The sequence below is a fragment of the Salvia hispanica genome, chromosome 2 (genome assembly GCF_029641045.1).
Source record: "Salvia hispanica isolate PSC_SH4W2 chromosome 2, Shi_PSC_v1, whole genome shotgun sequence".
Classification (NCBI taxonomy): Eukaryota; Viridiplantae; Streptophyta; class Magnoliopsida; order Lamiales; family Lamiaceae; genus Salvia; species Salvia hispanica.
The window spans coordinates 41482520-41496123 of record NC_142693.1 but is presented as its reverse complement, the minus strand read 5'-3'; the positions used below and the strand labels follow the sequence as shown (position 1 = coordinate 41496123).

General features: G+C 36.7%; 1 protein-coding gene across 1 annotated transcript; it reads left to right on the top strand.

Moving 5' to 3' along the window:
* Positions 1-11010: 11010 nt before the first annotated feature.
* On the top strand, positions 11011-12523 carry LOC125189838 (large ribosomal subunit protein eL32z-like). Its single transcript, XM_048087083.2, has 4 exons — positions 11011-11147; positions 11534-11628; positions 11910-12091; positions 12212-12523. Exons 2-4 carry the CDS (start codon positions 11539-11541, stop codon positions 12339-12341), a joined length of 402 nt encoding a protein of 133 aa, XP_047943040.1. The 5' UTR covers positions 11011-11147; positions 11534-11538; the 3' UTR covers positions 12342-12523.
* Positions 12524-13604: the final 1081 nt, after the last annotated feature.

Genomic DNA, 13604 nt, shown 5'->3' with positions numbered 1-13604 from the left:
GAGAATACTATAGTTAAGACTCTTCTCTACATTATTCTCTCCCTTACTTTTTCTTTCTCTCCACTTTAACTATTTATTATTATTTTTTCAAAACAAATGCAAAAAAGAAATGACTCAAGTAACGTGGGACAGAGGGAGTATATAATTTCTGTCCAATCTCAATTAGTTTGAGACCTTTTGGGAGTGACCCAAAAATAAATCCGTGCGGGCTTGATCCTTATATGGACTAAAGCAGTCTCCGAGGCAATGGTATCAGAACCTGGTTTTCAAACCTAGGGTTTCTGAATTCCACATCCGGATTTTATTCAGAGTGTTTTCGGATTATGGCTACAGATTTCAGATTTCATACCTACAGATTGGATCTGATTGGATCCTATCCCAAATAGGAAACCTAATCCTATACAGATTCAAGACATACTAACAAATCTCCACCTTGACTTGAATTCTCCCGTGCAGATGCATCATTACAATGACAGACGAACAAACTTCTCCTTCCTTGCCTCAAATTTTCCATAAACTGAATTCACCTTGCAGGCGCATCATTATAATAGAGGAACAGACTTCTCCCAATGAATTTGTCGACCTTCACGTGATATCTTCGATTTACCAGGAAATCCTCCTTGCCTCAGATTTGCCATAAACTGAATTCACCTTGCAGACGCATCATTATAATGCCAGAGGAACAGACTTCTCCCAATGAATTTGTCGACCTTCACGTTCAGAGCAGATATCTTCGATTTACCAGAAAACCCTCCTTGTCTCAGATTTGCCATAAACTGAATTCACCTTGCAGACGCATCATTATAATGCCAGAAGAACAGACTTCTCCCAATGAATTTGTCGACCTTCACGTTCAGAGTTTACCAGAAAACCCTAGCAGCGGAATTCAAAATCCTAGTCCGAAAACCAGGCTCTGATAATTTGTTAGGATCGTCAACTGCAACAAACGTTTGATATTGTCCACTTTAGATCAAGCCTGCATGGATTTATTTTTGGTTCACTCCTAAAAGGCATCAAACTAATTGGGGTTGGACATGAATTATATACACCTTCCAACTTCCCTCAGACTCCCGATGTGGGATGGAGTTTGTACATAATAAAGTCTAATTTTTTTGTATAGTAAATTGGTCGTGAACAACGTTTACATAAGATGACGGGATCGGTTCAGTGTAGAAGAGAAATAGTACACCCTCCATCCCATAAAAATATGGGCATATAATATGGCATGAGAATTAAGACAAAATTGGGAAAGTGAGAGAAAGAAAGAAAAATGTAATTAAAGTAGTGTTAGTGGATAGTGGAACCCACATTATTATTAATGTTTATAAGGGTAATAAATTGAGACAACTTTAGATAAATGGAAATTCCCATATTTTTATGGGACAAACGAAAATGGAAAGTTCACATATTTTTATGGACAGCTGGAGTATTTCACAACTTAGTGCTTTGATTACATATTGCGAAAGGTTGCAGTATCAGTCTGCATGTTTCCTTACCTTGTGAAATACGCGACACTAATGTGGTACAACACTAAAGGATCTAACAGTTGAGATGGTTGAGATAAATCTTTCTTGACTATTTGCTGAAAGAACGGTCTCGGTGATTATTATTTCCTAATCATCGTTGACATAACATTGAGCACACGATATTGGTTATGCACTGCTTGGATTTATCAAATGGTGCGAGTGTTTCTTAATTCAAGAATCTTTATAACTTGAGTAGTGACGATCAATGTTTCGAGGTGCTATTATAGTTATTGCAATGAATCATGTGCGGGAAGGGTCCAGTTTGATAATTTCTCAAGAGGTATTTGGAAAATGTTTTACTAATCAGAAACCCGACTGATTGGAATTTATTCCTTGGATAAGAAATAAATGTTTCGAACTAAACAACTCTTGAAAAAATGTACTAATTAATTAATAGATATTTTTATCTTCTACACGGAAAATAATAAATTAAAAAGGAAAGTTTGGACCACTCGTAATTTAGAATTGGACGGGTAGTCAATATTATTATACTATACTGGCCGACAATAATATTATGTTTAGACTTGAATTAAATTTGGCTCAATTGAATTAGTAAAAGTCCAAACTTTCATGGATCTCTAATCTTGCCCAAAATAACTCTATATAAATGAGACTAAACATGAGACAGATGAATTAATTCCTCATATATTTTGAGTAATCAAAATATCACCCGTAAGTGTACGGAGTTTTGTACGTCGTGACAAGTTAAAATTATCGATCCTAGAAGACTAAAAACCGATTTGAATAATATGATGCAACTTTGAACACTATCTAGACTAAGGAATTGTGTTCATACGGAGTTTTGTTTGTTTAATTAACTAAGATTGAAGAGTAATTAAACAAACAAAATTAACTAAGGAAAATAATTAAAAGATGATTTTCATACAAATTGGGAAGGACATGGGATTGGATCCGTTGGTATGGATCACGGGATATCACGTACGGGGCATGCTCATCTATGGACCTTAATTGTGATTAGGAAAGTCAGGATTATTTGATAAACCCTTGATGCACTATTTTTAGCACTATTAATACCTGCAAGTATACAGAATAGAAATAGTATAGCCAAAGGCCAATACCGGATATCGAACACGGGGAAGGCAAACACAGGCAGTCTATCTTCTCCTAAGACTCAATTACTATCTGGAGAACCGAAAGATTTTGAAAAATTTTGAAAACAGAAAATATTTGAAAGCAAATAATAACTAAATGCAATTAAAACACAGAGGTAAACGATAGAGATAAGAGAAAGACGGATGAGTTGTTGGCGAGAGTCAAAACAAGGAGATTATTTCAAGCATACACTATCCATTTTCATAATTCAACCGAATAAGATTTGAAATCTGTATTTTGAAATCTTATTTAGTTCACATTGATTATCTATTTAGTACTGCTACTAAACTTAAATTGGTTTGAACTGTTTATGTATTATGGTGAACCGAATGACAGGTAATGTACAACTAAATCTACTTTAGTGAACAAAATAATGTTATCAGCTAGTATTCATTTACCTCCAACTACCTACACTAACTACGGTCACCCCCTAAATATTTTATACTTTCTTCTACAACGAAATTCATGATACCAATCTCGTTCGAAATTCCATCGATTACTTGTCTATCAAAAGAATATGTCAATTGAGGAAATTCTCTTAATAACATTAAAGATTACTTAATAAGGATAATAAATCAAAATCATGATTAATGCATCTGATATGACACAAACGAAATAGAGATTGTTTATAATAATAACTAAATATTGCATTATAATATTCATATAAAAAAATAATATAAGAAATGAAAAGAATCAAATAATTTTTAATATTGAACTAAATCGTGAATTTCAATAAAAGTCATTTGTAATAATGGACGGAGAGAGTAACATTTATGAGCAGCTGAGTACCCCTTTTCCACTTACAAAAATATAACTATACATATTTAAATAATGTGAATTAATATAAAAGTTTATATATTAAAATAATGGATGGGTGATTCAATTCCAAATGATCGTAATTCACATAAAAAAGATGCAGATATATTTTCCATAATTAAGTTGCATGTATTAAGTTACCAAAATAACTGCATGACTAGTGGAGTTCCTAAACAACCCTTTTGTAAGATTAATTGAATAAAGAAAATCATATTTAATTGATAATATAGGACCGTTAGATTCTATTAAGGGGTGGATGAGATTTGTTCTCTAGTTCGGTTTTTAAAATTGGTTCGACATTGAATACAATCCTAGTATATATTTAGGGAGATAATCAAAATAAGTATGTGTTTAAATCCAGAAATGCAGCCCAAACCTTAGCCCTAGGATTAGATGATCTAATGGTCAATAATTAACCAAAAATACGAAAGGTCATAATTAACCAGTTTTAGGTCATATTATAAGATTTGAGTTTAATGTCATGCTAAGTTTATTTTAGGTCATACTAGGTTAGTATGACCTAAAAATACACTAACTGTGAAAAATACCCTACGCGTGATATTGTTTTGCATTTCTTTATTTAAATCTAGTTTTGCATAGATCAAGTATATATTTTAAGAAAACAAAATTAAAGAAAAAGAACAAAGACAAAAATTGGGTTGCCTCCCAACAAGCGCTGTTGTTTTTAGTCGTTAGCTCGACTTGAAGCAGCCCACTAGTTGGGCGGATCAGCGATCCGAGTGTCGAAGATCGGCATAGGAAGCAACTTGGTCCCTAACTTCTTCCACCACTTGTACTTCCCCTTATTGATTTTAATCACGTAGATCTCGGGGTCTTCCTTGGGTACTTTCTTCTTCTTTTGCTTCTTTTTCTGTGGAATAGAATTAGAAGAGTTAGGTTCGCCCTTTTTAGGAGAAGGACTTACCTTGTTGACAATATAAATTGTGGAGGTTGAAGGGTCCTCCACTTCAAATGGGTCTTGGGGCTTTGTCAAGTCCGTGACAATGATCGCCCTGCACTGTCGTTCCATCTCTGCCTGTTTTGCTTCCTCAAACTTGAGCATTTCTCTCTCGATCTTGTAGGTGGAGCGATTGTAATTGTCACTGATTGTGATCTCTCCACGACCTACATCAATCAAAGCTTTGCAAGTGGCTAGAAAGTCTTTGCCTAAGATTAGAGGAACATTCTTGTCCACTTTCATGTCAAGCACAATAAAATCGGCAGGAAAGATGAAATAATCAACTTTTACCAACACATCCTCAATCATACCTACTATTTTAATGGACGAGTTATCGGCCAACCTTCGTGTTACGTCTGAAGTTTTGAGTGGCCCAATGTTGAGCTTTTCTTAGTACTTCAGTGGCATGAGGTTGATGGATGACCCTAAATCGCATAGGGCCTTGTCAACTTTACCTTCTCCAATCTGGCACCTTATGATGAACTGGCCCGAATCTCTCTGCTTCACTGCCCTTTCCTTTTGGATGATCTCACTACAATGATGCGGTAGCTTAAGGTCAGCTTTAGTCGGCTTCTTCTTTCTCATCATTGCTCCCTCAGTAGCTTTGCATATTTCTCATCAACTAGAGGAATGTTAGTATGAAACTTACAAAACATGTTTAAATAGTGTTTGAACTGCTCTTCGAGCTTAAACTTCCTCTTCGGTTGGAAAGGGAGCACAATCCCGTTATGGCACACGAGTCCTTGCTTGGTGGATGATTCTGCCTTGTCAGCGGCGGCCCATTGCGGGGTGTGCGGTGGTCCGCCGGCAGTCGGGCAGATTGCATTCGGTGGGTCAGTGGCGGCCCGCTGCTGTGGTGGCGGCTGGGCAGTCCCCAGATATTTGCTTCGCCACCCACTTCTTGTTGATGTCGTCCACTCGTGCTGTTGCCTTTGCCTTATCCTCATCTAGCTTCTTTTGGATTTGCTCCATTTGAGTGTTGATGTTCGCTATGGCAGTTGAGATCGTGTTCATTCCTAGCTCGAGGTTGTTTATCCTAGCTTCCACCACTCCGATCTTGGTATCATTAACTTTTCTGTCTTGTGTAATCACCTCCAAGATTTTCATGATTCCTTAGTCATACTTCTCTTCCTTCTTGATTGGCTCAACTACTCCTCCCTTGCTAATGTTAAATCTTGCGGGTGGTTGCAAGAAATTATTGTTAGAATAAGAAAGATTTGGATGAGGTCGGTTTCCATTATAATTATTGAAGTTACCACCCCCCTGGTTAGGGCGATAATTATTGTTGTAGTTTCTATTGGGACCGCCTCTTTGCATGTAGTTGACTTCCTCCACTATCGCGGCAGGAGCTTCGGATTTAGAGACCGCTATGATGGAGGTTGGTGGAATCAGATCCTCCTTCCTCGATGTATCCATTTGGTCTACCCTAACTCTGAGCTTGGCCAATTCCTTCGTAAAAGAACTTTCCTCGGCCTCTTTAATCGCTGCTACTCTCCTTGAAGCATGCCTTTCTTTCGATCACCCCCTGCTGTTGGTGGCGAATTCCTCGATCACCGTCATTGCATCTTCTCCTGGCCTTCTCAAAAAGCCTCCGTTTGCCCCTGAATTCAACATAGCACAAATTTTTTCGTTAAATCCGTTGTAAAGGATTCCTACCTTATGGTCCACGGTGAAACCATGGTTAGGGCACTTTCGGAGGAGAGTTTTGAAATGAGCAAACGCCTCGTAGAGGGGCTCATCATGGCCTTGAATGAACTGGAAGATTTCGCTTTTCAGCTTCAAAATGGTGCCTGGCAGGTAATACTTGTCAAGGAAGGCAGCTACGATGTCCTTCCATGTGAAAACCTTCTCTAGGAGCATACACTCAAACCACTCTTTAGCAGAATCAGTCAATGAAAAGGGAAAGAGTCTTACCCTTATGGCATCGTCGTCGACACCATTTAACTTGAGAGTGTTTGCGATCTCCACAAATTTGGAGAGATGACGGTTGGCGTCCTCTGCGGCTCTACCTGCAAAAGGAGTTTGCTCATCCCTTTGTATAAGGGTCATGCGTAACTCAAAATTTTTAGCATCAATACGAGGACCTTCAGGAAAAATAATCACATTCCCATGATTGAACATGTTTATCACGAATAATATTTCTTTGTTCTTCTTTTCCAGTGCCTCGCGGGCTGCCCTCTCCGCATCTCTCTCGTCCATTAACATCTGGACCATCTCCTGCAGATTTTCGAGGTCCGTTTTGTCACCCATTGATCCTGATTCTTGTTCACTCCTATTCTCCTACGAGTTCTTTCAAGTTCTAAATCGAGCAGTTCTAGGTTGTCCTTCCCAGAGCGCGTTCGCATACAAAACCTGCAAGAAACGAAAACAAAAACAAATTAAAATTAAAAAAATAAAAACAGAAAGCAATTAAAATCCAAAGTAGCAAAATTGTCCGTTCGAAGATATCACTCCAAAGTGAATTGTCTTCCCCGATAACGGTGCCAAAAACTTGATGCACTATTTTTTAGCACTACTAATACCTGCAAGTATACAGAATAGAAATAGTATAGCCAAAGGTCAGTACCAGATATCGAACACGGGGAACACAAACACATACTGTCTATCTTCTACTAAGACTCAATTACTATATGGAGAACCGAAAGATTTTGAAAACTTTTGAAAACAGAAAATATTTGAAAGCAAATAACAACAAGATGCAATTAAAACACAGAGATAAACGATAGAGATAAGGGAATTCCGGGGATGTGCGTTCACAGTTATGGTTATACAAATTCCAAACTACAATACCCTAGCACATTTATTACTTTGATAGGATGAGTCACCTAGCTTATGCTCATGCGATGCAAACGTTGATTACAAGATTAGGGTTGTCAATCCTAACACGTAACTCCATAAAGCTCCTAAGACCCTTGAAAAGTCCTCACTCTCAATTAACAGTGTCGTTTTAAAGGAAGCTAATTGTAGCGTCTACTAAGTGGATCTAACTCGCTAGAACTCTCTCACAGTTATGAAGCAAGTTATATTAGTACATAATTGTGCCACTCAATTATGTAGCATCAGAATTACTTAGGGAAGAAACAAAGTAAAAACAAAACGGATATTAAATAGAAAATTGGAATTGTATAACCAAAGTCGTTACTAACACTTTCCTAGAATCCCATGAGTTTAATTACACATAATGGAATAAGCTAAACACATAGATTGAAGGGAAAACAATTGGAACATAAAAATAAAGCAAATAAAACTCGTAGGTTGAATCCTTGTCGTTCTTGATGTTCTTGAGATCCTTCTTCAACTCCTTGCTCAATGACGTACTCTAACTTTTAATATCTGGGAATTTATGTTGCAAAAAGAAGCTCTAATTTGATGAAGCTTGAGGTCCTATTTATAGGGAAAGTCAATCCTCATTGTAGAAGGAAAAGATCTTCAAAATATGGTAAATCTTGGAGCAGATCTAGGTCAAGTCGGATTTGCCGCCTTTCTCCGGCGGGCCGCCGCACCTTGGCCGGCGGTCGCCACGTTGGAGTCCAGAGACTCTGTCCTATCGGTCGCCGCATGACTTCTGGCGGTCGCCGGGCGAGACTCTTTTCCAAGTGTAAATTTCCGAGGCGGGCCGTTGCATGATTCTGACCGCCGGGCGCCGGCGGTCGCCGTACAACTTTGCAGCAGTCGCCGGTTGCCGTCTGAACTCCAGAATTCCAGACTTTGCGTTTTGACTCCCTTTTTCGGCTCAAATATGCACATTTCTCACAAAACACGTCAAAATACCATAATAGATATAATGTGAAAATAATCAACATGTAAAGTGACTTTGACATAAAAAACGGACCAAATAATGGCCTTAAAACTGTGCAAAATCCGAGCGTATCAACCCTCTCGAGTGCATCTAACACGTAGGTCGGCCTCTAATGTTGGAATCCGCTCCCAACAAGTCGAGGCTTACTCCCCACATCTACAGACTCAAGTCCTCTCTCTTGCATATGTATCTCTCAATCACATGAATTGCACGTAGTTGTTGATTGTTTATCTATCCTAATTATACATTTCTCAATGACAGAAATTGTATTAAGATGTACCAAGTGTTAGCTAGACAATTGGAAAATAAAGACTCAACAATCAACAAAACCAACAAATTAAGATAGATAAGCAATAATCTAAGGATCAAGACATAAAATCCATACAAACTTCACCAAATCCCTACAGAAAACTTAGCTACTCATGATAACAAAATACAAGACAAATCCTTGAACATGAAGCAAAATATGATAATAAAGAAAGAGAAACTCCCAAGAGGTAGATATGGTGGTATGATGCCTCCTTCTTTCGATCTCTTTAATGGGGAAGTCCTTAGCCCTCAAATCACCTTGAAATCCCTAGAATCAGTTCAATTTGGGATGTGTGGAAGTTGGCGATAAAAATGTGTGAAGTCTCTTTTATACTTGGCATCAAAATGAGCAAAATAAGAAAGCTGTAAAAAACGCCAGGGCGGGCGATTTGTAAGGGGCAAAATGCCTGACCGGGCGTTTTGTCTGGATCTTGCAATTCGCTTCAAAACGCCCGGCCGGGCGTTTCTTCGGATAGGAAATGCCGACCGAGCGAATTCTCTGTCTTTTGATATGCATTTCCAGCCAGAACGCTCGGACTGACATTTCTTCGCCTAGAAAACGTCCGAGTGGGCAAATTCTCTGTATAGGCACATTCAACATCATTTAAGCTCGTTTTAGACCTATTTTTGCTTCAAGACTTCGACACACTCATTAGCTCTAAAAATAGCAAATAAGTTGATGAAACCTAAACTTTACACCTCAAATTACTCAACAACTTAATCAATAATCACGCACCTAAACATCCCAAAACTATGAGTTTGTCAATATCAACTTTAAAATCTATTTGTGTAAACTATCGAATATTGATTTGATATTATTTTGTAGACAATCAAGATTGTAATGGTATCATATGACAACCAAAACAACGTCACATTGTACAACAATCAACATCGTTTTATACTTAATTATATAATTTGCAAAAAGCACCGTTTTATACTTAGTTATATAAGTTTGTGTTAAAATGACAACCCCTCTAAAAATGACATCGTGACACCACTTATACAACAATATTATAAACGCTACACATCAATATTACAAACACTACACAACAATCTATTGATTGCTGTATAGTGTGTCGGATATTGCTGGACAAGAAATATTGTTGGATAAAGACCAGCAAATTGCTGACCGTCTTTTTCCAGATTTTTTTTTGCCACGTGACAGCTTATTATTCGTCCACGTGTACAAATGATTGGCTAGGAATAATAGTAAGGTGTTATTTTAAAGGGTTAGGGGTGAGCAAAATAACCGAAAACCGAATATCCGAACCGAACCAAACCGAAAATTTGAAATTCGGTTCGGTTTTTCGGTTCGGTTCGGTTTTAAAAATACAAAAATTTCGATTTTTCGGTTCGGTTCGGTTTGGGCGAAAAAAAAACCGAAAAACCGAATTATATTTTAAATATATTATTATATATTTTTATCCTATTAATTTAGTATATTATATCATATATATAATATATATTCTTCTAATATATTTTTATATAATAAATATTATATATATTATATTAATTTTATATTATATATATTTATATTCTATTAGTATATATAAAATAAAATAAATTAGATATATTAAAATATACTATTTTTTTTCGGTTTTTCGGTTTTGTTTTGAAATTTTGGTTTTTTCGGTTTGGTTCGATTTTTTAAGTTCGGATTTCGGTTTTTCGGTTTTCGGTTTTTCGGTTCGATTCGGTTTCAAATTTAGCCTAAATTCGGTTTTTCGGGTTTGGTTCGGTTTGGGCGAAAAACCGAACCGAAACCCGAATACACACCCCTATAAAGGGTGGTGGCATCCTAACATGCCCCTAATTTCATCTATATTACTCCCCTTTCATCTTGTTTCTTCTTTTATTCCTTCTATAGCTCTATCCCATCTTTTTTAAACATAAATCTAAATTAAAAAAAATAAAATTATTTAATTCTGTATAATACAAAATCATTTCGCATCTTATAATGTGTCATTGTTTTGTCGGCGTCCGATGACGCTATGTAAGTAAATCATTAAATCATGTCAACATTTAAATATTATTTAATGGCAAAATCAAAACAAATAAATTCATACCGGTTTTTAAATTGATATGCAAAATTATAACTGGACTATGAGTTTAAAAATTTACGTGAACTAGTCGAGTCTCTCCATTGCACGATATTCTATATTCATCATATTGCTACTGGACAACACGATTTTATATTTAGGCTTATATTGGCGATTTAACTCTGCCCAATTCAAAATCCATAAATACGAATATCAGTTACAATAACAATTTTAATATAATAATAGTAATAATAATATACTAATATTTTTTTGTATATCTCGTTCCATTTTGTTAATTTGTTTGAAGTTATAGGAAGAATAAGAATAAACCAAACTTTTAATTATAACTTTTGATATATTGGAATAGATTTAATGCAAGAATGGAGATTTAAATAAACGCGACCCTAAATAAGGAACATTATGAAGTCCAACCCAATTATGATTGGGTGAAATAGCATTTGGGCCCAATTCATTTTCCCCAACTACACCCTGGCTGTTTATACACTATAAATAGCTCTAAACCCTACTCTCTCTACGCACAGCGTCGACACCAGAGGAGGAAAACTCAGCCGCTGCGTAGCCACAAGGTTTGCCGCCGTCCGCCATCATCTGTAGAGTAGATTATTTATGTCTGTTTGTTTATGTGATTTCGATTGTGTTAATTGTTGATTGTTAACCTGTATTTATGTACAACTTGAGCTCAAGCCCTAATTTGTCAAGGTTTAATCTGCCTCGTTTCGGTAAATGTATGGATCGATTATTTTCTCCGTTAGGTTTAATTTGAACAAAGGAATTCAGCAGCCGATCCGTTCTGTAATTTTGTTAACTTGTTGATGGCTGCTTCTTTGATTTACATTAGTCGTTACTGCTGTGCGTATTAACTAATGCTACGCAAAGTCTATGCTGAACATTTGGGGAATTTGCAGTTTTAGTTTTGATTGGCCTGCTTCTTATTTTAGTTATGTGTTTGCAGAAGCCATGGCTGTTCCTTTGTTGGACAAGAAGGTTGTGAAGAAGCGTGTCACCAAGTTTAAGAGGCACCACAGTGACAGATATGCTTGCCTCAAGGTATTCTTCTACTATTCTTTAATTTTTGCAATGATAATATTGGAAAAGGTGGAGCCACATCATTCTGTTTCCTTTAAAATGCTGTCATGTTATTGAATTATCTCTTAGCTAAAGATTGTGGATACCATCTATTAGCTGAAATGACTACTAGCATGATGTTATTGATATAGTTTCACACCTTACTCTGAGCTCACAGATTGCTTGTGATTTCTGCTAGAATTAATTTAAGTTGCTTTCATGCTCATTGCCATGCTAATTGACTTTGTTTTTTCATGTAATAGACAAATTGGCGCAGGCCCAAGGGTATTGATTCGCGAGTGCGAAGGAAGTTTAAGGGAGTTACCCTTATGCCAAATATTGGCTATGGCTCAGACAAGAAGACCCGCCATTATCTTCCTAATGGCTTCAAAAAATTTCTTGTCCACAACGTCAAAGAGTTAGAAATTTTAATGATGCACAACAGGTTCATATGACTTCTATATCGCATTGCCTTTGAATGTTTTACCACCGCATCTGTTCATAGCCTCCATTTTCCAATGCAACTGCGAGTCCTAACATGCTATTTTGATCCATACTTTGCCAGGAAATACTGCGCAGAGATAGCACACAATGTATCCACCCGGAAAAGAAAGGAGATTGTTGAGCGTGCTGCTCAGTTGGATGTAGTGGTTACTAACAAATTGGCTAGGCTGCGCAGTCAGGAAGACGAGTAAGCTGTTGCACGGCTGCTGCATTTTTTTTCTAAGTGTTTTACTCAGTAGAATTCAGGTTATCGAATGGAGAGTTGCTAAATTTTGTTTGGATTTACAAGTGATGCAACGAAGACATGTTCTGGATGAAACTTTACTTAAGCATGTATTTCTTTTTTGGATTAAAATTAGTGTTCGTTTTTTAAGCGCCACTACTCTTTCGATCTTCGTATGCAATCTGTTTCAAGGTTCTGTGAGATTATATCATATTCTACTACTACATGGGATTGTTTTTTTGTCGAAGTATATATGGTATTTAATACTTGTACGTAGCATTTCATCCAATAATTTGGCCAGAAGAATAGTGAAATTTGGATTGGAAATAACTTTTTAATTTTGAAATCTTTTGATGTTGTGTATACGCTCTCATTCTTAAATGTTACGACTTGTTTAGCGAATGGGTAACAGGCTTGTGCGGTTGTCTCTAAACATTAATTATGTAACTATTTGATTTAAAATGTGATTGTTGTGATGTATTTTTAATAGTGCTCTTCTTATGTCAAAGAAATAGTCCTTTTATCGTTCATGTAGTAATATTTTGTAAAGCGAGTATACTATGGTGTTTGTTTTTAGACTAAAGTTCACTTTTGGTTTCCTATATTTGTCCTAAAATTCTTTTTGGTACCTTACATTAAGTTTGTCATCTTTTGGTCCAAATCATAGTATTTTTATCCAAAAAAGTAATTTTCCATTAAATAATGGTTAAAGTGTTTGATCAACTTAATAACTTAATTAGTATAATCTAATTAACTTACTTAACTATAATTATAAATTAAAAGATAATTTTTTTTAAGAAATAGAGTATACGGGGGTCCTCTCCATACACCCACTTTCCCCAATTTTAACTTATTAAATTGAAATTTCACCCAAATTCAAAAAATCCCTACCATCGTCTTCTCCACGGCGATGAACATGGAGGGCTGGTTTAACTGTAGCGGTGGCAGCGAACGAGACCTCCGTATAGCATATGACAGAGGAAAGGCGAAAGATGGAAGCGTCGAACCTCTTCCTCTGCCGCGAAATCCTTCTCCTCCACCGCGAAATCGTTCTCTGCCGCGAAAGCCTCCTCCTCTGCGTAATCATCCTCCTCTACGAAATCCTCCTCCGCCGAGATATCGGCTTCCCTCGCCAAATCTTCCACAGCTGCTGAACACATGTTAGTTCAATATAGTACTATCAAGTAAATTTGTGACGATTTGTGGAAAGCTTTGTGACTATTTGTGGAAA